We start from the raw sequence: 26,942 nt of genomic DNA, 5'->3' as shown, positions 1-26,942 counted from the left end.
AAAACAGAGGCTTGCACAGAAACTTGAACACAATTTTATATAGCAGAATTATTCATATAGACAAAAGGTGAGGCTAATCTAAGTACACATGCTCTGGTAAACAGATAAATAAAATATATTATATTCACACAATGGAATACTAATTAGCCACAGAAAGGAATAAAATTCTACCATATGCTTTAATAAGAATGAACCTTGAAATATTATGCTAATGAAATGAGCAATAACAGGCAAACCGAATTCTGCAATTTCATGCAGATAAAATGGCTTAAGCAAGGAAATGTACAGAGATGGGAAATAGATAAGAGGTAGCTTAGAATTGTTGGGTTGGCAGGAGGTGAGAACAGCAGGGTAGGGGTGAAAGCCATGCAGTTTCCTTTGAGATGACTGGATGTTCTAAAATTAACTCTGCATAAACATATGTGTGTATATGTATGTATACAGGGTATATATATATACATATATATATCATATACGTAATATACATATATGTGGTGTGAGAGGTCCTTCTGTCTGTGTGTTGCTTTTAGTGGTTATTGAATAAAGAACTGCTTTGAGCCTGTGGAAGGGAAGAAAAGAACTAGGTGGGGAAAGCTAGGCTGGGAGGAAGAAGGGCAGAGTAAGAGAGAAGCCATTGAACTGCCAGAGACAGAATCATTGGGAAATTTAGCTGGTAAGCCACAGCCATGTAATGATGCACAGAAAATAGAAATGGGTTGAAATGATATGTAAGAGTTAGTCAATAAGAAGCTAAAGATAGATAAAGGGCCAAGCAGAGATTTAATTAATACAGTTTCTGTGTGATTATTCCAGATCTAAGCTAGCTGGGCAGCCGGAAGCAACAAGCAGCTTCCTTTTGCTACAACATATATGTGTATATTTATGCAACCGTGATTACATAAAAAAATTGAATGATACACATCAAAAGTAAAACAGATACTCTAGTAATTATCTGCTCAGATATGTGTCGCAATAAAAATATGTCCTCAACCTTTCTATATAAACAAGGAAAACAGTTATATCTAAGTATTGTGAAGAGTAAATTAACAATATAAAAAAAACGTAAAGAAGTATCTAGGAAAAATTTACAGTCTGAAATGAGAAAAATAAAAGGTACTAGTGCTGTTAACCCTTTAGAGCTATGATGAAAACCCCAGCATTTAATTGAGTTTGGGTCTTATCGCAATAAGTTCTTCTGGGATAACGTGTGGTCTGGGTGCTTATGGACAAGTGCAGCAGGAAGTATCCTAATGGGACATTGCAGCTGCTGTCAGCGGTTCTTGTCAGCCACAGAGGGTCAATTCACCTTGCTTAAATTGCTAGTAGTAATTAAAATCATACTCTAGATTGCCTATTTTATGTTCTCAGTTGATCTACAGTCTCTAGCTCTCCCTTCAGGGCCTCATCCTCCCTCATCTATCTAAGAATAAAATATAGATTAAAAAATATCCATGGTAAATAAAAATTACTATCAAAAGAAGGGGAAAGAATTGGACATCAGTACAGAGTAGATGCCAAAGTAAATATTTTTCATAGTGAAACAAATCCTACCTCCAACACAAATAGGGTCTCCATAAATAGTTGGAAAAGCAATAAATACTAAACTTTTTTTTAAACTAAAGCCTGAAGTATGACTTTGTTTCTTCTAATCTATACCCATTTAAAAGAAACTTTTAGGTACTGTTAGAGATGGAAGTTTGCCTGTTGATAACCATGATTTTAGCTACAGAAAAGAGTCACGAGGAGGGTACAGAAGCACATCACAGGTGACTTTAACTTAAGTTCTTGGAACGTAATTTAGTTTTAGATCACATGCCTCTGCCATCTATGTTCTTGTGAACACAACACTCTGTATCTCCTTGGCAGCTGTGAAGAATCCTCAGTACAAACTTCCCTAAGATGTTCTCTCTGTGGGTGTAATCATTGAGCTGCATGATGGTGGGGCAGTCTTTGATGAGAAGGGCAATTATAGACACAAATGAATTTAAGGTCTATTACTTAGCCAAAGGCAATGGTGTTGTAAATTCAGGCATGCTCCATTCAAATTAGGCATTTCATGTAATAACAGAAAAATAAATATTATGCTAATGCATTCTGTGATAACTTTTTCCCATAAATGGCAAAGACACTAGACCTGAAACCAAATTAAATGAGCAAATACACAATACAGGGAGATAAGGAACTCGTAAATTCATCTCGAGTATTCCCATCACTCAAAGTCTCCACAAAGTCAACTGGTCATGCTCCAGAAGAGCACCCAATGTTTCAGATGATTCATTAAAAATTATAGACCAGAGCACAGGGGAGAGACAGAGGGATACAATACTGTATCTAGTTTGAAGTATCAAGATCCCTTTTTTTTTCTTCAGAAATATCTAGAAGTTGATGACAGTGTACATAGATATGTCTGCCTGTCTATGGTAAAGTGAATCTCTCCATATTGTATATCTAAGAATTGATAAAGAAAATGAATAAGTACAATTTCAGTGAATGATATATTAATATTAAAAATGGAATAGGTAATTTTTAAATATAAGATTAAAACCAACATAGTTCAGCCTAGTTAGTAATTGCTAAAATAATTTTAGAGGGTAGAAAAGAGAGAAGGACAATAATATATAAGAACATTGTAACTACTAAAATTTTAAAAAATTGTGTAAATCATCTGAGAGATGAGATGTATGGAGATCATTCTACTGCATAATATGGTAAGAGGTTCTAGAGTAATTGCACACACATCAACAAGGGCCGGTCAGTATCAAGGACCAGTATTACTGTTTGCCACACAATGAGAAAGTTCCTTTGTAACTGTAGCCCAGTAGTTAGTTTATCTTCATTAACTTCTAAAAAGCCTTTGCCCAAATACAAGCATATTGAGAGTTAAGACAGGCCACAACTCAGATTGTCGCAATGATCTAAAAAGTAGAAAAGAATTGTCTTAGAGGAAAGCTTGTAAAATATTTTATGGAGAGTTAGATGGTGTATTTGTTTCACATTCTATAGAGTTCCTTGGGTTTGCAACTCAGCCAAAAGAAAAAAACCCAAGTGTATGCAGCAAACTGAGGAAGGCATGGTCTCTGTTTTTGAGTGTCTTCTATCTAGCTGGGATGTGATGCAGAAACGGCAGGATGTGAGCAGCACAGGGGAAAGGCGAATGTAAAATGTCTCACAAATGGATGTCATCCTTCTGCCACAGTTCTAATTTTTGTCTGTGTTTTGTGTGATTACTGCCAAAAGCATCCCTGTCTATCATCAGTACATCATTATGTTGACTCTTCCGCCATTCATGGGGATTATGAAGGGACATTTACTGCTGTAAACATTTTGTGCATGAAAACAAAATGGGTAAAGAGAGACTGCAAGGGACGTTTTAATAATGTGTCATTTATTTTTACTTTTGTTTGCCTTTGGTTAATCTTTGCATCTCAGTTTAGGGCTTCTCCTGAAAGCTGCAAGAGACTTTTGGTGTTGTTGGTTTTTTTGTTTGCTTGTTTTGTTTTCCTTTGTTTTTTTTTTCTTCATTTCCTAGCACATCCAAAGCTGTGCCTTGCTGTTTCGCTGTTTTTCTCTTCTAATTCTTACCTCTTAGCAGTCACCAAACCCTACAAGGAAGTAATTATAATTTTTTTAAAGGTAAAGGAATTGAGGATTACCTACCTAGCTCAGAGGAGACAGTTAATAAGCTACACATCAGAGCGCTTAGCACTGAAATGCCATCGACCTAAGATAAAATCTAATCAGAGTATCATCAGAGCACTCCAAAACTAGACTGGTTTTCCAATCAAGCACAACATTCCTCTGTAACAACCGTCTTTGTACATGTCCTTGTTTTTTCTTCCTGCATTTCTTGCTCTTCTCTGACCATCCACACATATTTTTTTTTGATTTCTTTCAATCAGTAATGTTCTCCTTTCTGTTCCTACATACAGAAGTCCCATTTTCTCATGATCACATTTTCATCAGGCCCTTGCCTCTCTTACTTTCCATATATCACTTCGGTTTTTTCAGTAATTCCCTGTCTCAGCTTTTGACTAGTCAGTCTTGGAAGCCCAGCCTGAGTGGTGCCTTTTTTTCTGCGTCCTCACACTGTTTGGTAAAATGTTAAACACAGAACAGGCTACAACTGGATAGGTTGGTATACATTCAAGAATCTTTGTTATTATTGAGAGACATTTTTATCAGACAGTGAATTGGTAATTTAACCTTTACTCATGGAAAACAGATTTTAGTATATGTTTAGCACTATGATAAGAATAATAATGGATTACCTTACTTATGTAAGATTTTGGTGTATTTCTCATGGTTAGGTTAGAGTTTATTCTTTCTAGTATAGAAAGCTATAGTTAGAGAACAACACTTAAACCTCAGGCTAATACATTGCTTGATGCCTACACAAAGCCCAGATAAGTGATTGAGCTTTCACTGTCTATGTTCAAATATGTATTCTCTGAGGTCTACACACAACAAAACTTCAGGGACACAAATCACAGGTAGCCACTCTTGACTGACTGTACGTCTGCGCATTAAACTATAATCAAATATGATCTACGTAAGGTAGAGCTGCTCAGGTTGAGAGGATCTACCCTGCTTAACATATCCAAACGAGGTGATCTGTGCGTCCTTACTGATTAAGGGGAACATACCCAACAAAGGCAAATTTTCAGTTTCAGGCACAGAATCGTAACTTAGCTTCCTCTTTGCCCTGCAGGAGACTAAACACAAGCAGCATTGGAAGTAGAGTAGGCTAGTCATACAGAAGACATGGAAAATTCTTTTTTTTTTTGACATGGTTTAATTTGTTTTATTTTGAATCCACAGAAGTGAGAAAGTGCAAACTACATAGAGGAATCTTTTGCTACTGTCTTCAGGGAAGTGATTGTGCCTTTCTTTTTTTATCTTATTTTATTTATTTATTAAAAATTTCTACCTCCTCCCATCCTCCCATTTCCCTCCTACTCCCTCCCCTTCCCATCCCCCTCTCTACATGGAAAATTCTTAGGGTTAGTTTCATGCCTCCAAATTGCTAAGAAATAAAAATCAGAGTTTGACTTAACAGACTTATCAATATTCTGGAAAATAGGTTCTATGGTCCCTCGTTAGCGTTTTCCCAGAGATTTGTTAAAGGAAATAAACATGAGAACAAAATGGTATACAGTGATAAGCTTTTCATATTTTGTTCCTTTTTTATTGATGCAGATAGCTTTAAAAGGACTTCCAGAATCCCTTCTGGAAAAGTTGGAAAAAATGTTTCAATTACTTCTCTGTGTCAGGTATGTGGCTTGCAGTGAGGAGCCCTTCCTAAGTGACCTCTCCATGGTGTCCTCCTATGTGGTCATGAACTGTACATAGGTCACTTTAAAATTCATACTTTATTGATGAGAGATTAAATACCTCATACAGTATGCATCTCTGCATTGATTCAGATACTAAATTTAGATTCCAGATCAATGTTGAGCTGAGACAGTAGCAAATCTCCTGTATGTTTGCTGAGGTTTGTCTTACAGTAAGCACAGAGTTATATATGATAGTCAATATGGACAGCTGGGAAAGATATATATATATATTTTAAGTTATAATTATATTATAAGTCAAGCTGTAGGAAAAGGACATTGAATATATGGTTAAGAAGAAAATAAAATTATTTAGTTCTTTAATAAATGGGTATAAGGTATATAAAAGTAAGAACCATGGTACCAGGGATTTCCAAAAAAAATGTATGCTGGCCACAAGTTTCAGAGAACTTCTATCAGTATTCTCTTTACACCCCTTCCTGATCTAATATCTTGGGTCCAAACCTTCTTTCTATGAGAATAGAGACGATGAATATTTTGAAGATGGCTATATACTGAGGGAATGCTTCCCAGCTGAGTCCTGCCATCATCAAGGGCATTAGTGACTCCAAAGAAGAAATCGTTTAGACATCAGAGCATGACAGAAGTAGTCCACTTGAGCTGCGCCCTTGAAGGACATGATTTGTGCTTGAATACTTCTTGCTCTTTCCCCTGCTTCCGAATGACCATGAGGTATAAAGTGCCTATGCCTCTGTGCCCTCTGACTATGAGGTATAAAGCGCCTATGCCTCTGTACCCTCTGACTATGAAGCGCTATGCCTCTGTGCCCTCTGACTGTGAGGTATAAAGCGCTATGCCTCTGTGCCCTCTGACCATGAGGTATAAAGCGCTATGCCTCTGTGCCCTCTGACTATGAGGTATAAAGCGCTATGCCTCTGTGCCCTCTGACTGTGAGGTATAAAGCGCTATGCCTCTGTGCCCTCTGATTATGAGGTATAAAGCACTATGCCTCTGTGCCCTCTGACTATGAGGTATAAAGCACTATGCCTCTGTGCCCTCTGACTATGAGGTATAAAGCGCTATGCCTCTGTGCCCTCTGACTATGAGGTATAAAGCGCTATGCCTCTGTGCCCTCTGACTATGAGGTATAAAGCGCTATGCCTCTGTGCCCTCTGACCATGAGGTATAAAGCGCTATGCCTCTGTGCCCTCTGACCATGAGGTATAAAGCGCTATGCCTCTGTGCCCTCTGACTATGAGGTATAAAGCGCTATGCCTCTGTGCCCTCTGACCATGAGGTATAAAGCGCTATGCCTCTGTGCCCTCTGACTATGAGGTATAAAGCGCCATGCCTCTGTACCCTCTGCTGCAGTGCCTTCTCCCCACAGACACACAAGGACAAGGCCAAGTTTCCATGTGCTACGAGCACTGAAACTGTGAGAACAAATAAATCCCTCTTTAGCTTGCTAATGCCAATCACAATGAGAAAAGCACAAATCAACACAGGCAATAACACCGCAAATCTTTACAGATTCTAGGGTTACATATAATATTAAAATGTCTTACAAGCATTGGTCAAATCAACATAGAAGTTTTTAAATTGCATTGCAAGTTTGTCAAACCTTTTATGGTTTTCCTACAGGCAAGTACCATGTTGATGTTCAAAGATATCTTACTGACTATTATCTGTAGGTTCAGAAATACAACCTCAAATGGTTATTATTTTTTAAAAAGTCTACAAATTTATTTATTTTATTTGCTTGAATAAAAGTTACCCTAATTTTTTGTAATAAACTTTCAATTTTCATTTTATCAGAATGCAATGTAAATGCTAGACTTTAAACTATTTTTTATGTTTATTGACACAAATCACTGAAAAGTGCTGCAACATTCCCTTTAATCTAGTTATTTAGAAAACTTAAAAAGTCATGAGTTCAAAATGTTCACATTCAAAGCTAGTGAATGCTCAAGAGAGATCACGAGTTGTAAAACAAAACAAGAGTCTCATAAAATGCATGATTAAAGATTTATAAGTACAAGTTTATATTTCTTGTGGGACTTTAATCTTATGAAAAATACCACTATGCTCGAATTTTTAGAAGTTAGGAAAACACATTTGAATAACCTCGATAACAAAGATCACTTCTCTTCACTGCATACATTCCTAAAAGGCAGTAAATTCTGTTTTCAAATAAACGGTATGCTAGAGACACTAACTTTATATTAGGACAGTCTGACACCCTATAAAACACTTTCTAATGGAACATTTGTCTTCAGAGCTAAGATCAGTCACAACCAACTCCTTTATTAAATCAAGTTTTAGGTAGTTGTTTTCAGTCATAAAATGTCTATGGGAGATGATTAAAATACACACCCCGTTACCATGGTGATTTCTTAGAAACAAACAATAAATGAAATGAAAATACAAATATTAAGATATAAACATAGATCTTATATTGGTTAAGAAAATTCAAGATGCTTCCGAAAGACATACTTGTTTTGTAACCTATAAGCAGATTTTTGGAAAGAGAATTATTTATAATAAAGACATTAATTTAGTGGTAAGAAGCCACTGACTATAAATAAAGCAATCTCATTCATTGATTTGTATCTATACACAGAGCATAAGCATAGACTTCCTGCTTGCAAGGGGTTCCTGCCAAACAAAGACGTATGCTTAAATAAATACTTAAAAACCAAGAAAATTGGTTGTAACAAAAATTTTGAAACTGAAGTTTAAATCATAAATTAAATAAAAATGAAAATGTAATGCCACAGAGATGTAAATTTTGAAAAGGAGATTCCATAATAGGTAATTGTGAGATAAGGAAATGAAAGATTCACTCTAGAGGGAGAGATTCACTCTATTTAGGAATCTAAACTCTTAGACCGTTGATGAGAGTTTAAACACGTCGGCATTCCTTTGGAAGTAAATTAATAAATATTTAGTGATTTGGTCTCTGAGCCTGTGTGTGTGTGTGTGTGTGTGTGTGTGTTGCTTTGGTCTCTGAGCGTGTGTGTGTGTATGTGTGTGTTGATTTGGTCTCTGAGCGTGTGTGTGTGTGTATGTGTGTGTATGTGTGTGTATGTATGTGTATGTGTGTGTATGTGTGTGTGTATGTGTGTGTGTGTGTGTTGCATTTCAACCCTAATTTAACAACCTATAAGGTTCAAATTTCTCAAAAGAAAATTCAGAAGAATATCCACAACTACACAGGGACTCAGAGAAGATACCGAGTCATCTTTAAGAGAAAACACAAGTCCCGCAATAAGCATTCACCTCACGTAGGTGTAGTATATGTGTCTTTGTTCTAATTCAGTGCTGGTTTAGAAAAACAAAGATTAAGACATCTCAAATAACATATACATTCTTTGAAATTGCTGCTGCTCAGAGGATTGACTGTATCCCAATGAGCTACACAAGCCTTTTTGCTCACTGGCAGCCTAATCTAGGCAGGATGTCATTTAAGAACTAGCCTTGTTTGGGATTGGAGAGATGGCTCAATTGTTAAGGGCACTGATTGTTCTATTAGAGGACTAGGGTTCAATTCCCAGCACACTAATGGCAGGTCCCAACCTCTCTATAACTTGAGTACCAAGGCTCTGACATGTTCACACAAACAAACATTCATACAAAACATCAATGACTATAAAATCAAAAGAAATAATAACTTATCCTTTGGTCTCATCCTTTGCATAAAAAGTCCAGTACCTTTTAGCTTTTTTTTACATTTATTTTTGTAAACATTTTTTGTTGTATAGCATGTATTTGTCCTCTTTTAAAATAAACTATGCTTTAAATTTGTACCTTCACATTTATTTATATGATCATAGATGTAATGTGTAGCTCTAAAAAATAAGATAAAGTCATCAATACAATACAATTTGCTGCCTCTTCATAGGTTATGAGCATGAAAACTATTTTAACCTTATTTTCACAGAACATTGTCATTTTTCTTATCTTTCTGCCTTACCATCCTTTATTTCCTTATTCTCTCAATATTGTTCTAACATATTCACATATTACTAGGTGTGATTACATCATGAATTATGAAATTTTAGAATTGTTTCATACATATCACACAACCTACCCCACTGTCTAACTGTTTCAGAAGAAAAAAAATCAATTGATAACTGTTTGAATCAGAAAGATAATTAACCTTGGGTCTGAGGCTATGAGAACAGAGTCAAGATTTCAACCTGGATCCTTCCTTGAGACAATTACTTATCTGTCTGAGAACTCATTTATCAGATAGAGTTGACATGGAACCCTCAGTTAGCATAGGCATGAGTCATGTTTCTTCCTTAGTGTGAATATCTATTTTCAAATAGACTTATTTAGGAAGATGCTAGCTGCCTCTCCACTTCACCTTCACACAGCCTTCATAAGATTGAGGGCTACTAGAGCAGGAAAATGGCTCAAGTCAGAAAAAGCCCTTTACCACTATTCTTCCTTGGAAACACAGGAGACCAAATTCCCCTTCACTGCCACTGATCTCCATGCAATAGACAAGACAACTCTTGAGTGGCACCATGCTTCTACTGACTAGACAGGCTGTTCATTTTCACCCAGTTGCAATCTACTAAATCAGAACCAGCCATTTAAAGAATAAAAATCTTGCTTAAGATGTCTTATTTTGTTTCATTTTCTAAACATATAAAATTAGAGCAAAGAAGATCACTACTATCTAATGTAGTCTCCTTATACACCTCAAACAGGAGATCTTTTGAAGAATAATTGTTTCATAATTTTGGCATTCAATAAATAATGATTTTCATTTCTATGTATAAACATATAGGCATACATAAATATTCATACATATTAACATGCACACATATTATGAACACTCACATATTTACAGGATTTTATGTTTCATATATGTGTTTTGGATATGTATAATCAGATTATATTATATAATGTACTGCATTGTATAATTTTTAATTGTCAATATTAGTGTAATGAGTTCCTATAATGTGTGTGGCCACATATGCTTCATTGAGACATGAAATTTTCTGGAAGAAACCATGCCAAGCTACCAGAATGTTTTTCCAAGAAAGACAGAAAATATATCATACTGAGTGGGAAACTTTGTTGCTTCTCTATTTTGAGTAGATTTAAATGCATCAAAACGTATATAGGTTTTTATAATAATTACTACAACTCACAGAGTAAAATGAATGTCTGTCTGCATGCAGAAGCACATGTTCACACAGGTATATTCTGGGTAACTTCAATAATGTGTCCTCAGGTATCAGCTCTCATGTACAGGTAAGTTAGATGTCAGTGAAGCATTGTAGTCTAATAAGTTCACATAAAACTTGACTTCATCTACACGTAATCTAAATTCATTATATGACCACATTTATCAAGTGATCAGTAAAGATCACATTGCATAACAATATGTGTCATAGTATCTTGATATTACAAATGCTTTATTTTCTTTGTTATACTGAAATATGAAGTACTATTAAATTAAATTGTTGGTAGCTTGAAGGCTGTTAGTATTTTACCTAAGGTAATGCTATCTCTAAATCTAAAGAACTTATACCATTTCCCCTTTGTTATTTAGAATTTAAATTTCAATGAGAAAACAAGCAACCCACATCTATCCTATTATCTCTCCCCTAGCCTTTAAAGTTCAAAGTAATATGAATGTCATAGCTACATGATATAGCTCAGCAAATTGTCACATTTTATACCTCCTTAATATCTTTTTATATCTACAGAATAATTAATAAAAAGCCTCTGTTTTTCTTAGATTTTTAAAAATACAAAAAGACTTATTCAGTAGGAAAAAGTAAAAAACTAGTAAACATTTTTTTGTCATATATAGGAAAAAGAAATAAAAATAAAATATTAACTTATCTCCTCTAAATACATAATTGAGGGCAAAATAGTTAAAACAAATTTTAAGACATGATAAAACATTCATTTGTCTGAGCTGGCACCACAGATCATTATTCTTAATTTTCAATAAGTTGTAGGTGTTCCTGCCTTCCTGAAGGACATAAATCCATCCATGTTCCTTGAACTCTTTAAATTGCATTCTTGCTATGGAAAGTTTTTCTTAAGCATATTGGATTTTAGTTGTTTACTTTCAACACAACACCTACAGTTATTCCATATTAATAAATCAATCTTCTCAGCACACTGAATTTAATGTCAGAGACATTATTTCAAGTATCATCAGCTTTTCCACTCATGAACACTTTTATATAATTTCTACAATTTTTTCATCATTTATTTTCTGTGTATATGATATTTTTAGAAGTCTTCATTGTCATTCAACACATCTGCTCATTAACACTTTGGGGAACTTTTCAGTACATCAGTAAAATAATTAAAGCAAGAAGTAATATATGTGACTTTTAATCAATAAGCAAATATTCAAACACTGCATTTAACCCTTGTGCAATTAATCAAAGCCTAGCAAGAGCATGCACAGAATACTGGAACCTTTCAATTTCACACTAATAAATACGGGAAGCAATCAGTGACAAGCACTTAAAATGTTATAGCGGTATATTTTGAAGGGTAGAATGTAAACTAATCTCCAATCATTGACTTACCCAAAACTGTGAGCTCTGCAGAGGCACTAATATTCTCATTCTTATATGTGACAACACAAGTATAGGTTCCACTGTCATCATCTGTCACATTAGAGATGAGCAAATTGCTTCCACCCAACAATGAATACTTTTTAGACCTGTAAGACAGAGGCCACATGCAAGGAGATGGTCAGTTAACATATTTGAGCATTAGGCAAGACCTCAGAAGTGCTCATGTATTTAACAAATGCTCACATTGTACAGCTAAACAGATAAAATCCCTATGTCATCAAGGTAAACTTCCATCAGGAATCTCTGTGTATTAATTCAAGGATTAACTAAATTAAATGTAATACCAATGCATTACAGTTACAGAATAAATGTAATAATCTATAGAACAATAAGGAATTTCTATTCTAAAATTAATAAAAAGAAATTTCAAATAATCTAGTACGATTCTTTCATTTTAAGTCACAGGGCCTCAAGGTGAAAAAAAAAATGGTTCTCCAGGGTGGAAATCAATGTCTCCTTCTCTGACATGTAAGTTTTTATTTAAAAAGTCACACTCTAACTGAACCAAGAGCACCTGCGTGTATCAACGTGAGCAGTCGCCAGATTTCCTGTATGCCTTCATGACCTCAGAAAACATTGTGAAGGCATCCTACGTCTTATTGTTGCCTAAATGCTTACTTAAATTGGACAAAATTTAAACAATAATTTATGATCAATGCACGTATCTCATCACAGAAATTAAACGTGTTAAAAGGAATATACCAGTCATTCTAATCAATGAACTTAATTTCTTAAGTGGGATCCATTTAATCAAGGTGGTTCTGACTAAGTATTCCAATTAACTATCAACTTGATTTCTAACTCTCACTTATTATTAATCTTGGGCTAATCCAATTTGAGCCATGCTCTCCAGCATTATGTTATATTTATATAAATATAAGATAATTTATAAAATCTTATCCCATAAGTCATTTGACTAAAAACAGGCACATTAGGAACTAAAATATCTATGCAGATCTTAAGACAGTAACACATTAAACTGAAGAAATGCTTTCTTTTCTGTCTTCACTATTATTTAAATATAATTGACAATGAGAAATTGTTTATATCTATCGTATGCCATGTGGTTATTTTATATATGGAATGTGAAATATGTGCATATGCATATAATATGAAATGATTTCCACAAGTTAGGGAACGTGTGTATATGTGCGCATGCATGAGTATACATGTGGTCATGCACTGTGTTATGAACGTAGAAGATCTACCATCTCAGGAATGTTCCTGTGATAACATCATCTGAATGTTCTTGCTTTTCTATATGCTCATTTAGTTTCCCTTCAGAGCTAAAGCCATAAGCTTTTACTTCTTTCCTTATCATATATTCCCAATAATTAAATATCATGCCAAAGATTTTGAAAACAAATCTAATTATTTTGAGAAAACAGGAATGTTTGGTGCCTATCAGAAAGTAAAAGGCAATAAATAGTACATAGTTCCCTAGGGTCCAGGTGTGTTTGTAATACCTCAGTTGGATAACCTCCTCGCCCCGTAACCAGGTGAAACTTGGCGGAGGGTAGCCAGAAACACAACACTCCAGGACAGCATCTTTTCCTTCAATGGCTACTACGTTGGACGGTCTTTGCAGAAAATATAGCTGTCTATGCAGCCCTGGATCTATGGAAAGAAAACACAGGGTCATATATCACACGAAAAAATTGCAGCTAGAATCGTATGTGTCATTGGTATGATGTAAGATAATGAAGAATAAAGCTAGAAAAGTAGAAGAATGCCAAGAAAATTTGAGGATAAAGTTCTAAAAGAGTTTCTCTACTCCAAGAATGTAGAATCCTGGTATTAGAATATTCTTAGCTGCTAAGAAATCAAAACATAAGGTAAGTGACATAAGGTAGACGTTATGGATCCTTATTAGGCTCCAGGCTATGTCTTCATTGGTGAAAGAAACAATATTATCAATAACTTGTCTACATGTTAGCGTCAAAAAATGTTGCCGGTTCACTTGGTCTGCAACAACCTTGATTCTCCTTTCTTCCGCTTTCTAAAAATCACTTTTATGTACTGAAAAGTAAGATAAACATGTTGGAATGGTTTTAGATAGCCTATGAACAGTGTATAAAAATATACAATTTTGAGTGAATATTTGCTGTTTCCAAGCAGAAGTTACACTTGCTTAAGTGTTTTTTGTTTGTTTTTTAAAAATAAATCAGGCTATGGTGCAGCTTTGTTTTCATTGTAAAATCTTTCTAAAGACTGAGCTTGTCCCATTGCTAAGAACGTGCATGAATGAGGAAATCAACCTCCATCCAGTTCATCTCTCACAGTATGTCGTGTGTATATGTGTCATTCATTTTAACTAGCATGGATAAACTTATAAACTTCATTCTTATCTACACTTTAGTTCTCCTCACATGAAACAAGCAGAAATTCAGAGCGTAAGCATAGGCTCAACAGTCAAGAAGTCCTCTTGAGACCAATGAGCACCCCTTATTTTCATTCTGTGATTTCCAGGAACCATGCCTGGAGAGCAATCAATCAAAACAATTGCCTTATCGTCTGGCCTAACCTGCTCATCAATGTCCACCTCAATTGATTTATTAAAGATATATTCCTAAGTTTCTTCATTCCCATAAAATCTACATCCCGCTAGGAAAGGTTAATCAAGGGTGTGACTTAATGAAATATGTATAATTAACTTGGCAGTAATACTGTTTTCTCAAAAGTAAAATCTGAATGTAAAGAAAGTGAGGTGAAGGTGTCTTATATCCAGGAGGGAGGTGAACAGAGAGTCACTAAATGACATTAGCTGCCACCAGGCCATAGTGCAGGCTGCTGCTGATCTCAAAGGCAATCATTTGACAAGGACCTGGAATGTATTTGAACACATTATTGTCCTAGCCAGATTCAACCTCACACTGAGTATGGGTCAGAGAAGAAAAACAAATTACTGGGATAGTAATTTTCATCTTAAATATTCTGTGTATAGAAATTTAATTCTATATATAGAAATTTTCTCAGTCTTCCTACACCTGTCTCTGGTAGTTTCAACAAGATTAATAAATCATCTTCACAATAAAAAGATTCAAAACATTTTTCCAGGTGTGTTAATTGTTATTAAACCAGGGCTGTTGAAAAATGTCTCAAAACTGTTGGAATACACAGAATTGCATATCCCATTTCTCCTCTCAAAAGTGACTTTTCAAATAAACAAACATGGTTCATAAGATAATACTGCCTAAGGAAATTATTTTCTGAAATGGACAAATCCCCACATGGAGCATTGTATGTAGATGTGCTTACAAAGGCAGATGATTCATGCAGACACAACCCCTCACCACCTGTTTCCAGAAATACTGTTCCTATACATGCTATACAAGACTGCTAAGACTCACCCAGGGGCGGTCTGCTTGTTTTCATTTGCTACCTAAAGGGAATTTTACCTGGCCTGTTGTACAGGTAAATTATTTACGAACCAAGAAATAAATATGGCAACTCAAATTATTGTGTGTTATTTTATTAGAAACCACAACCACAACATAAAATAAACAGGGGTAGTTCCTCAGTCAGGTCCCCATCTTTTGCCACCATCTTCCCTGTTATGAACCTGTTACATTAGTGTACACTGTTGTTACCAAGGTTAAGACAGTTATTAAATTATTCCCATAGTTTAAACTAGGGCTAATTATTTTATATAGGCTTGTATAAATTCAATTCATATCCATCATTAGAGTATGCCGTTTCTTTACTTATTCATCTTTTCTCTATTAGCCCTACTTTAAATCTTAAGTGATAACTAATCATTTCCCTACTTACACTGTTGAACATTTACGAGAATTGAAATTATTTGCATTTTCTCTGTGTTAAGGTTTTACCTGAGTAACATGACAGATTATAGGTTAAGTAGTATTATTCATATTAATAGTTATCAATCATATTATATAGTACCTTTTTAAACTGTGCTTTTTAAATTCAGTATTATATCCTTAATATTTCTTCATTTTGTGCCTGCTAACTGGCCCTTGTTGTTTGATAGTATGTAATTGTATCAGCATGCCCAACTTTTGTAATTCTCCGGTTGAAGAATAATTTAGTTTCTCTCAGTGTTTGAAGTCTAGGAACAAATCTTCTACTAATATGTATAGATTCTAAGTACTGGTAATTAGATTTGGTATATGACCATTCACTCATATACACAATGCATACTGATCACACTCCTGCCCCACTCCTTCCCCCTTAGTATCCCTATGCAACTCCCTATGTCCCCAAAACTCTACTTCTCATGTTTTGTTTGGTGACCTACGGAGTTTAACTAGGCCTATCCAAGTTGGCTTGGCGCTACCCACTGGAGCTGGTCAATTTAGCCTTAGTCCACAACTGGAGACAATAAAATCTCACTCCCAGAAGCCAGCAGCAGCCAGTAGTTCAGTAGTAAAGGCCATGACTGGTTATTTACAGGGCCTGACTAGGATCTTATCAGTGCATATAGCTGCAGTTATGAACTCATCATAACAATGATCACATCAAGCCTAGATGATGGCATTTCATCGTGCTTTACCCTATCATCTGGCTCTTAAATGTTTTCTGCCTCTCTTCTGCAATGTTCTCAGAGCCCGAAAGGTATAAATGTCTTATTTAGAAATGAGTCCAGTGACTCAGAACAGAATTCCTAAATTGTGTGATAAAACTATGTTTATCTTTGGAGAAAAGTTCCAGATTTCTTCCAAAGTGATAGTATAGCTTTCCACTCTCAGAAAAATGGAGGTGTTTCTGTCAGGTACTGGCATGTTGTATATTCTGTCATGGTGATGGGTGTGGGTGATTTACCAGCTGTATCAAACAGCAGTTCTTTAGTAAAAATACAGAGGACCTTTCTCATATGCTCTTATACTCATTGTGTGTTTTCTTTGGAGAACTGTTTGCTACAGTCTTTTGGCTTATTTTGATTGGCTTGGTGGTAGTGTTTGACTATTGCTTTAAAAAATGTTCATTATATATTTTGGAGATAGGCCCTTTTACTAATGTGAGTTATGAAAATATGCTTCTAAGACATGGCCTTTTTGTTTGTTCTCTTAACATTGCCTTTTCATAGAGTAGTAATTCTGAATTTTAAAATACCTATCATATTTTTCCTTTCATTTGTTTAATATGTGATATCTGAAAATACATGCTCATATCCAAACCCACCACCTGGACTTCCTACGGTGTGTTCTACAAACACTAAAATTTTATATTTTACATTTAGGCTAATGATCTATTTTGAGAGCATTGTTTTCCAATTGTTCCAACTCCCCTTCATAAGAAGATTTTTTCTTTTTTTTAGTTTGTTCCATTGTCAAGGATCTACTCTGTAGAATCTAACTGTGAGAGTTATTTTCTGTTCTCCTGTTCATAACCCTGTTTTCTGTCAGATCCTACTGTCTACCTACTGAAAAGAAACAAAAGACTTGAAGCCAGATACTGACATCTTCTGCCTGCTTACTTCTTCAGCATTGTGCTTACAATGTAGCCTCTTCCCAGCACAAGTTGAGAGCATATTTGTTAACTTCCAGAAACCAGTTGGTGGGATGTAGGTCTTTTTTTTTTCAATGTACCTGTAGTTTGACATCATGGGGTTCATATAGTCACCAAAGAATCTTCCAAACCTCTTTCAACATGCAATATAACCCTCTTTAACCCATTCTGTTCTGACCTATTTGGGTATTATCAGAATTCTTGCAGCTTCACAAATATTGGGGTTTGTAACCCTGGGTATATTTATAAAACACTACTAATGTTTACTATAAAAGTGTAGTTTCAATTCTCAAAATATATCTCTCTGTATTTCATCTAATGAATTTAAATTTTAAGGACATTCCTCCAAATTCTGATAGACATTTTCTCAAACAGTGAGTACTTGGTATGTTCTTCAAATCTTCATCAGATTAAATGTCAGCAAAAAATACTTGGAGTTCCTCCCAGCAGAAATGAGTGACTCTTTTACAGCGCTACATTCTGAAGTGACCCTGTGTTTTGCTTTGAACAAAAGACTGTGGAGTAGTTGCTCTGTATGGGTTCGAGAACTAAAATCTCATAAAGACTTTCCTTCTGTCATTGCCCTCAGAGTCTACCTGGAGAGCGACAGAAACCATGGATGGCGATGGAGGTCCAGTTGACCATCCCAAGCCCAACTGCCAGACTATGAAGACGACCATCATAAGTGAGCCTCCCAAAACAGAAACTGTTGCAAGACCCATATTGGAGCACTGGACTGAGCTCCCAAGGTCCACATGAGGAGCAGAAGGAAGGAGAACATGAGCAAGGAAATCAGGACCGCGAGGGGTGCGCACACCCACTGTGACAGTGGGGCTGATCTATTGGGAGCTCACCAAGGCCAGCTGGACTGGGACTGAATAAGCATGGGATAAAACCGGACTCTCTGAACATGGCAGACAATGAAGGCTGATAAGAAGCCAAGGACAATGGCACTAGGTTTCGATCCTACTGCAGGAACTGGCTTTGTGGGAGCCAGGCCTGTTTGGATGCTCACCTTCCTGGGACTGGAGGGAGGGGGGAGGGCCTTGGACTTCCCACAGGGCAGGGAATCTGGACTGCCCTTCAGACTAGAGAGGGAGGGGGAATGGAGTGGGGGAGGGGAAGAGGATTGGGAGGAGGAGGAGGGAGAGGATTGGGAGGAGGAGGAGGGAAATGGGAGGCGGGGAGAAGGCAGAAATTGTTTCAACAAAAATAAATAAATAAAAATAAAAACATTTACAGAATATTCTAAAAAAAAAAAACAGAGAGTCAATAAATCTTCCCCTGTCTTAAGAGATTACATTTTCTTAGTTATTCTACAATAGAACAATAACCAAAACACACACATAACAGTTAAAGCACGACAACCCATCTAAACAATTCAAAATACTCACTGACCATTGTGGTTATTGACTTTTTTGATTTGGGGATTTCATAATGTTAAGATGATATGGCTATTGATAGAGACAATACTCAAATTCATTATCTCCCCCTCCTTTTTCTTAGAAGCTTTAAAGTAAAGATTTTAAAGAATCATTGGTAAAACCATATCTGCATTTTAAAGTTAGCAGAATAAAGACGATTGTGGAGGTTAGCTGTGTGTGATAGACCTGTGGGGGGTTTGCATTTTCACCTTTAAATTTTTTCAAATTTTCTAAAGGTTTTTAAAATGGCATGTAGTATTTTTAGAGTGAAGAGTTATTTTAAACTCCACTGTGGCAAGGTGTATAGAACTTTCACAAAGAGAAAGAAAAACATCCTAAAAGTTAATGACTAAAACACCAGGCAAATATTTAAAAGCAAATGAAAATCCTCCCTCTTAGCTCTATAGTAGTTTAATGGAAAAACTAAAAACTTAGATTATAACTTTTGTTGTTTATATTGACTTTAATTAAAAAGAGGATGGAAGCCGGGCGATGGTGGCGCACGCCTTTAATCCCAGCACTCGGGAGGCAGAGGCAGGCCGATCTCTGTGAGTTCGAGACCAGTCTGGTCTACAGAGCTAGTTCCAGGACAGGCTCCAAAGCCACAGAGAAACCCTGTCTCGAAAAAAAAAAGACAAAAAAAAAAGAGGATGGAATTAGAAATTAATGATAAATATCACTTGTTTCTAGCTTTATCAGCAGTAACTATTCAAGTCCCTGTGGAGTTATACAGGTAATACAACATGTGAAATATTTTAATAACACACCTTCTTTACTGTAATAGGGGTTTGATATGGGAATCCACTCTGTATGCTGTGATTAACACTGATTAATAAAGAAACTGCTTTGGGCCTATAGTAGAGCTATAGGGGAAGAGAGTTAGCTGGGCAATACTGAAGTGAATGCTGGGAGAAAGAAAGCAGAGTCAAAGGAACACCATGGAGCTGCCAGAGGAGAAAGATGCAAGCCGTCAGCTGGAACCTTGCTTGTAGGTTACAAACCTCATGGTAAAATATAAAATAAAGGAAATGGTTAATTTAATATATAGAAGCTTGCTAGGAATGTGCCAGAGTCATTGGCCAAGCAGTGTTTTAAATAATATAGTTTCTGTGTGATTATTTTGGGAGTCTAGGCAGCAGGGAACAAACAAGCAGCCTCCTGCAATAGGGGGTGATTATTGTCATGTCCAGATCACAGGGACCCCCCAAAAGACCACAGAGAAACTGAATCCTGTACGTAAAAGCAAAGAACCTTTATTTTAAGCTCAATCTTGGTCTCTGTGTCCCATGAAGCAGTGAAAGCAGAGAGCCCTGAGCCCAGTTGGGGTTGGGTTTTTTATCCTAGTAGTGGTAGAGGCTAGGGGATTTCTAAGGTTCAGGAGCCCTGATTGGCTGAAATCTATCTAGGGATGCCTTGGTGAAAGGAAACAGGTGTGTGTTGAGCTAAAGAACATTTGGTGATCCTATATACAGAAATGGAGGGACTGGATGTGGCTTGTCTCTTAAAGAGACAGAACACATCACTACATCTACAATGATTGGAACCTTAGGTATCTTCCCCTTGCATGCTGGTTGGTCCATTTCTCGTGGTGCCTGCGTGGTCTCACTTTGTGCTCTTTCCTGGAGTCAGGTGTTGCCTTAGGATAAACTGAAATTCAGGCCTGCTTTCTGGATGGTCTTTATTGAGCCTGTCATGGCAGTAGTGTAGCCAAACTGCAGTTTGGGTCCCACAGACAAGTCTGTTAAATTCAATTCCTAGTTAATTGGAATCTGCTGCTGCTGATGTAATAAACCAATGAAACATAATTAATAAACCCGGGCTTATTCTGAGCAAAGCATTCCTGAGTAGACAGACCTAGGGGAAGTTGAGGAGACCAGGAGGGGAACCCAAGAGGTGGGGATTTTAAAGCCCTCAGGGGTGGAGCCAATGATGGTAGGCTTTCTCAGGTGGAGTCTATATTGAGACAACTCCACGGAAAGGAGCTTGGGGTGGAGCTCCCAAATGAACATTCCAGACTCTTTGGGTATATGAATGCCAGGAGCTGGAGTGAAGCCTTTACTCAAACAATGTCAATATAAGTTTTTTAAGTGATATCTTAGAAATTGGATATAAGGACGTATTGTCATCTATTAAACTGTACATACACTTCAGGGAGTTTTAGAGGTTTAAAATCTTTTAAAATAATTTGGAAAGAGTGTAAGTGTGATTATGAGATACCAAATTGGGCAATTGTTCTGCATTAAAACTAATAAATTTTTTCCTTAAAAATGTTCATATCAATAACTACAAAGAAACTTTCTGTAATATAAAACTCATGAATAAGTATATACAAAATTACATGACTTGTGATTCTAAATCAATTGTAATGATCATAATCTGCTTCAATTAAAACCCAGTTTAGGTTTTGCTGTTGAAAGAAAAATGCTAATGTTGCCATGGTTCTGCTTCTTTTTTGTTGGTGTTGTTCATTCTTTTTTTAAAACCTGTTTTTCTGCCATCAGAGTGGCAGAATAGTGAAGTCTCCTTAGAATCCAAGCGAGTGGTGTGTAAACATGGAAGCAGAAGATTATCACAGAGTGATTCATACACATCGTTTTCCCCAGGACTACAATGATGCCTTGGAGCACTGAAAGACCTCATAGTAATTTATTGCCTTTGCCTATTGGGCCCACATTATCTATTCCTTTCACTTCTTTTTAAATGGAAATCTTGGCCTACTTTAGCTTCATCGGTTCTCTGAATTGGAGGGGGCTATTCTAAAGTCATTAAAAAGGGAATTGCGTGATGTGGTCAAGCCAGAATCTGAAACTGTTGGCTACTACAGAGGACTCCAAAGAATTCTCCTCAGGTAGCTGAACCTTACAAAATGGGCATTTCAAGACACAATACAGGAGCAGGAGAAGGAGGAACAGGGTTGGTATGGAAAATGGATAAAAAAAATTTTACAAATAAGTGTAGCATGATTTCCTAACAAAAATGGTACAGTAGTAGTTTTTATACTATTATAAATATTTGAATGAATAGCTTGATTAAAAATAACTTGCTTCTTAGCTGAACCATAGTGGTGCATTCCTTTTATCCCAGCACTCGGCAGAGGCAGGCAGATCTCAGTGAGTTTGTGGTCAGCCTGGTTGAATAACAAAAAACAAAACTTGGTTTTTAAGATGAATTTTTTCATTCATACAGTTCTCATAGGTATTTTTGTTGCATTACATGTAAATAGTTCAGTTTCAAATAGGTATGTAGCTGTCAAAGGCACATTTTGAAAAACTTTCAGATGACTATAGAACTATCATTTAACACTATACCAAATCCTAGCAACCAGTTTCTTGACTGTTAGATGTGATGTGAAATCTAGCATGATATCAATAAATATTTGGTACTGTCTTATATTAAATAAAATTCACTGGCTCATCTTGTACTTGAATGAATCATTTATTGATGTATGATTTTGTCACACCAGTTGATGGTAATTTGGAATAGTATGCTATTTTAGACAGAACTTCCAACTGTTGACATGTATCATTATAGAAAAAATATTCATTTGTTACTATTACCAGCAATCCCATCAAAAATGACTATTAATGTAGGAAAAGTGTTAAACTACTTCACTGCAGCTTAATAGACCATGGCTTGCTGATATTCAGGAGACATCTGCCTGTATCTAAAGAGAAACAGTGGAGGAGAAGTGGATGCAGTGGGAGTTGGGAGGATAACTGGGAAGGAGGAGGGAGAGAGGGGAAGCTTAGTTTATGATATAAAACCAAGAAATTTTTTTAAGATTTTTTTTTAAAAAAGTCTAATCATAACTATTCAGGAAGAATCTATTTAGAGTGCTATTGCTTGATTCTCTGGAATCAGATATTATGACCCAATGCTTATGATTAATATACTCAGATACAAAGCCCAACATCTATCACCATTTTTCACTGATACAATAGCTAGACAAAAGGTTTATTGGTGCAATTGGAGAAGAGGTAGTTTTGAGTGGCATTTCCTGAAACAAACAGTACTGTCTGGCAATGCCATGGTCAAAATGGGTGTGAGCCTCAGCACGAGCAAGATTTCCCTCTTCACTCCCTTCTCACTCTTGGGATAGATTTTTCCCAATAGGCCAAGTCATTGCTGTAGGAGTCCCTCACAGGTAAGCCTGCCATAGTGGCACACACCCATAATCCCAGCACTCAGGGAGACAGAGACAGGTGGATCTCTTTGAGTTCGAGGTCAGGCTGGTCTACAGCGTGAGAAACCCTGTCTTAATATCCTCACAGCAAATGACTAGTTTGACTATGTAAGTTACCCGATTGCAGCTGATATTTAGAGCCAAAGGAAACTCGATTGTAATTCTCTTACATCACAGAACATGGTGCTGAGGATTCTGGATAGGTGGGTGTGTGTATTTACCCTGTGATGATAGCCTCCCCTCAATGGGACCATTTTCCGGAACTATTATTTAAGAACCTTACCATTAAAGTCTTGTGCTGATTCTGAAGAATAACTGAGGCATGGGAAAATTAAATTATGGTTTGTTGGAATTTTTGTCAGCAAGAAAAAAAATCACCAGTTTTCTCAGCTTAGTAACTGTCACTCTTTAAATAACTAGTAATAGTTTTAATTCCCATGCTTTCTGAATGTACAACCTCCTTTCCCCATTGTAAACTCTTTGGTGTGCTTTATTACAATCATACCTGGTTGGATTGGATTATCACATACTTTTCAACTGGAAAAGAAGGGCTCAGTCAGCTACTATAGATTGATTCTTCTCATTTCTGCTCAGACACAAGAGGTATAAATTCACTGAATTTCTCACGGTTCCCTGTATGGGAATTCTCAGCTTCAGGTTAAACTGCCATTTACCTGCTGACTGCTCTGCCTTTGTCCTTCCAGCTAGGCTTCCACAGGTCTGCATGTCTCAAACAGCATCAGGTTTATGCTATAATAGCTCAGAGTGAAATTTTCCCTGGCATTCCTCCCAATTCTTCCTTTAGAATTTTGGATTTTTGTTTGCTTGCTTGTTTTGTTTGGTTTTCTTTAAACCAAGCTAATCTCAACAGATCTCAAAACTCATAATGTATTTCATTAAAAACTTTTTTAAAAAAATTCATCATGCTGTGAACTAGGAACTTTGAACACAGGAAAGCAAAGAGCTGTTTTCTCAAAAGCTGTTCTTCACTCTGAGATTCTATCATTTTCTTGCCTTATTTACACTAATTTGGTACTAAAAATGGCATTTTCTCTGTAAATATTCCTACATCTGTTCAAATTTCCTCTTTCTTTTTCCATGAACGCACGCTTACTGCTATTTGTGGTTAGATTTGGAAGAAAGGGGAACATCTATTCTTGTCAGTACCGTATGGCTAAGTACCTCCTGTCCCTCGAAAATTTTGGTTCGATGATTACTGAAGCAGGTCTGAAGGCAGTGATTTTTCATTTTTAGAACAGTTTAATTTTTTTTCACATGATTTTAGAATGCTAGGAAACAAATGTTGCCATCATGATGTGTCAAAGTCAATTTAGAAAATCAAACATCTTCATAATTTATACACACATATGAAGAAGCATTTGAAACTTTATAGAAACGTGGTGATTTCTTTATTCTAATACTTGTTTTAGGTAAATAAAACAATCTCAATTATTTTCTGTTTATGCTTCATTGAGTCAAGAAAGGCATAACCATACATTAAGACCGAATATACTTCTATTTTTCTTTAGAAAGAAATTAGTGCTAAACAAACGCAGTGGAGAAAGCACATTTCCTGGAGATTTCAGGTTTTTGTTGTTTTGTTTTTCTGACACTTGTGTACTGATAAACTATAGTTTTGTTTTCCACACACACTCAGAGAAGGCTTCTTGTTCACATCTGAGTTGAAAAAGATGGCCTGGTCCTCTGTTCCATCCGCACAGAGTTAGGACCCTCTCATTTGTAGTTAAGACGAAACTGAACACATGTTCACTTCATTTTGTTTGGGAGAACACAGGACTCGTTCTCCATTTGGGGGCCCACCACAAGACTAGCAGTTTTGCTTTCATCTTTTGGGATAGAGTAAATTTTCAGAGACTAGACCCCGAGAGAATATAAAATAATCAATATCTAACAGAACTCAAGGTCACGGGGAACGTAGGAAACCAAATGGATTTGATGATGGGATAATCATTGTGACATGAAAATAACTGGAAAACTGAATTGTAAAATAGTTACCCTAGTATTTTCCTTTCCAAGTCAGAATCACGGACTTCTTAATTCACCCTAATTGCAGTAAGAGACAGATTCAAAGTCAGAGGATGTTCCTTTATCTGTAGTAATTAAATTTATTGCTAACATATTAAATATTGTTTCACTTTAAATGATTTTTAAATTAATTTTTTAGGTTTACTTATTTTTTGAATGTTTAGTGTGCATGTATGTATATGCACACACACATTTCAGGTACAAAGGGTATTGGATACTGGAGTTGTGGATGGTTAAGAACTGGAACTACAGGTGGTTGTAAGGCAAAACTGTGGGTGCTGGGAAATGAACCTGGCCCTCTGTGAGAGCAACAAGTGCTCTTAGCCACTGAGCCATTGTGCTAACCCCCAGAAGGATTTTGATAACCCCATTGAGACAGTGTCTAACTTAGTAGTATCACATGCAGTAAGATGTGCCCTTACCTCCTGTAACTAATTCTAATAGTATAACATGATTGTCCTTTCATTCCTTAACCAGATCAGCCTAGTTTCCCAGAGATGGTAGTTTCTATGTGGTAGAGAGCCACATATTCATCATGGATCTTGGTCAAATGTATACAACAAAAGGCATTGGGGCATTTTTTTTCTAGGGATTTTTGTTGTAATATAAATGGACAAAAGTATTTTTATTAACTTAAAAATAGAAAAAAATCGCATGTTTTCTGACTTTTTTATCAATAATTATTGCCCAATTGCAGTAGCCATGCACTTTTCAAAGACAGGAATTTCTATGGCAAATTGAAACTCTTAAATCCACAAAAGGCAGGGCTGGGGCTGACCTAGAATAACAAATGGTATCCTTGGCACTGAAGACATCTGCAAAGTCAGATCACATCCTACTTCTATTTGGGATAGAGTGAGAGAAAGGACATTAGTGTTGGATAAATTGCTACTAAATTTTGAAGATCCAATACTAGCAAACGTAGTTTACTTTCTATTCCCACATAAGCCATGGTAGCTGACATCGTACAAAAGAAGAAATGAGAATGATAGAGAAGTCTGGGTTGAATTCAGAGTTTGAGATGCTTGAGCAAAAATCTTTCATGTATTTGTAGCTCAGATAGAGAAAAGAAAGGGAGAAACCTGAACAAATTACTGGCATATAATTGCCAGGAGGCTTGTATACTCATAATAAAAATAAGATAATAATCAGGAAAATAATCTTTACATGGGAATCAAATTATTTAGTATGAAGGAAGCTTCCAAAATTCAAAAATAATTCCAGTTCTGCAGAGGTCTACAAAATGAATTTGGCCTGTCCAATGTAATCTTTACAATCATCCTACAAAATATATCCTAGCTCTGTCTTCATTCCACAAGATAATGCTTTAAATTAAGTAATTTGTCTGAAATTGTGCAACTAGGAAGTGTAAAACCAAAAACTGTACTGAGTTTGGTCTTAAAATCCATGCCCTTAATCATTTCTCATGGTAATATATTGGGACACTAATTCAATCTGAGCAAAATCTAGGAAAATGGATTGTGGCAGTCCGTGTTCAGACCCTTTCATGTGGTCCAGATAAATCACAGTGTGTAGAAAATCTGCACTACATGAAGCCTAATACAAAGTGCTCACATAATTCATTCTTTTTAAAATACCTTTATGAAAGGAACACAGGTAATAATTTTGTTCAATTTAAATCTTCAAAAGGCCACATGTGTTCTGCTTATAGCCTGACGTCAGAAACAGTACATTCAAAAGTAGATGGATGGAAAAATCCTTTAATTCACATAACATGAAATATGAAAGAAAAGTATCTAGTGGTATATTAATGATGCTTATTATTTACTTCTTTGTTTCTGTTTTTCTGGGTTCTACTTACATCATTATCCATTCTTAAAAACTTGCAAAAATATTCAATCATAGGAAAACGTAACACATATTAAATGCCTAGACATGAGATTCAATA

At 36.1% G+C, this 26,942-nt stretch overlaps 1 protein-coding gene across 1 annotated transcript in view; it reads right to left on the bottom strand.

The window, feature by feature from the left end:
- Window positions 1-26,942, bottom strand: part of Dcc (DCC netrin 1 receptor) — a 1,030,120-nt gene that overhangs the window by 496,515 nt on the left and 506,663 nt on the right. Inside the window, exons 4-5 of the mRNA XM_075968336.1 lie at window positions 13,378-13,528; window positions 11,861-11,997 (exon numbers count right to left, since the gene is read on the bottom strand). Of these exons, the coding sequence (XP_075824451.1) occupies window positions 11,861-11,997; window positions 13,378-13,528 (288 nt within the window). The remainder of the gene's footprint in view (window positions 1-11,860; window positions 11,998-13,377; window positions 13,529-26,942) is intronic.

The sequence above is a fragment of the Microtus pennsylvanicus genome, chromosome 4 (assembly GCF_037038515.1).
Source record: "Microtus pennsylvanicus isolate mMicPen1 chromosome 4, mMicPen1.hap1, whole genome shotgun sequence".
Taxonomy (NCBI): domain Eukaryota; kingdom Metazoa; phylum Chordata; class Mammalia; order Rodentia; family Cricetidae; genus Microtus; species Microtus pennsylvanicus.
This window is presented reverse-complemented; position numbering and strand designations above follow the sequence as displayed.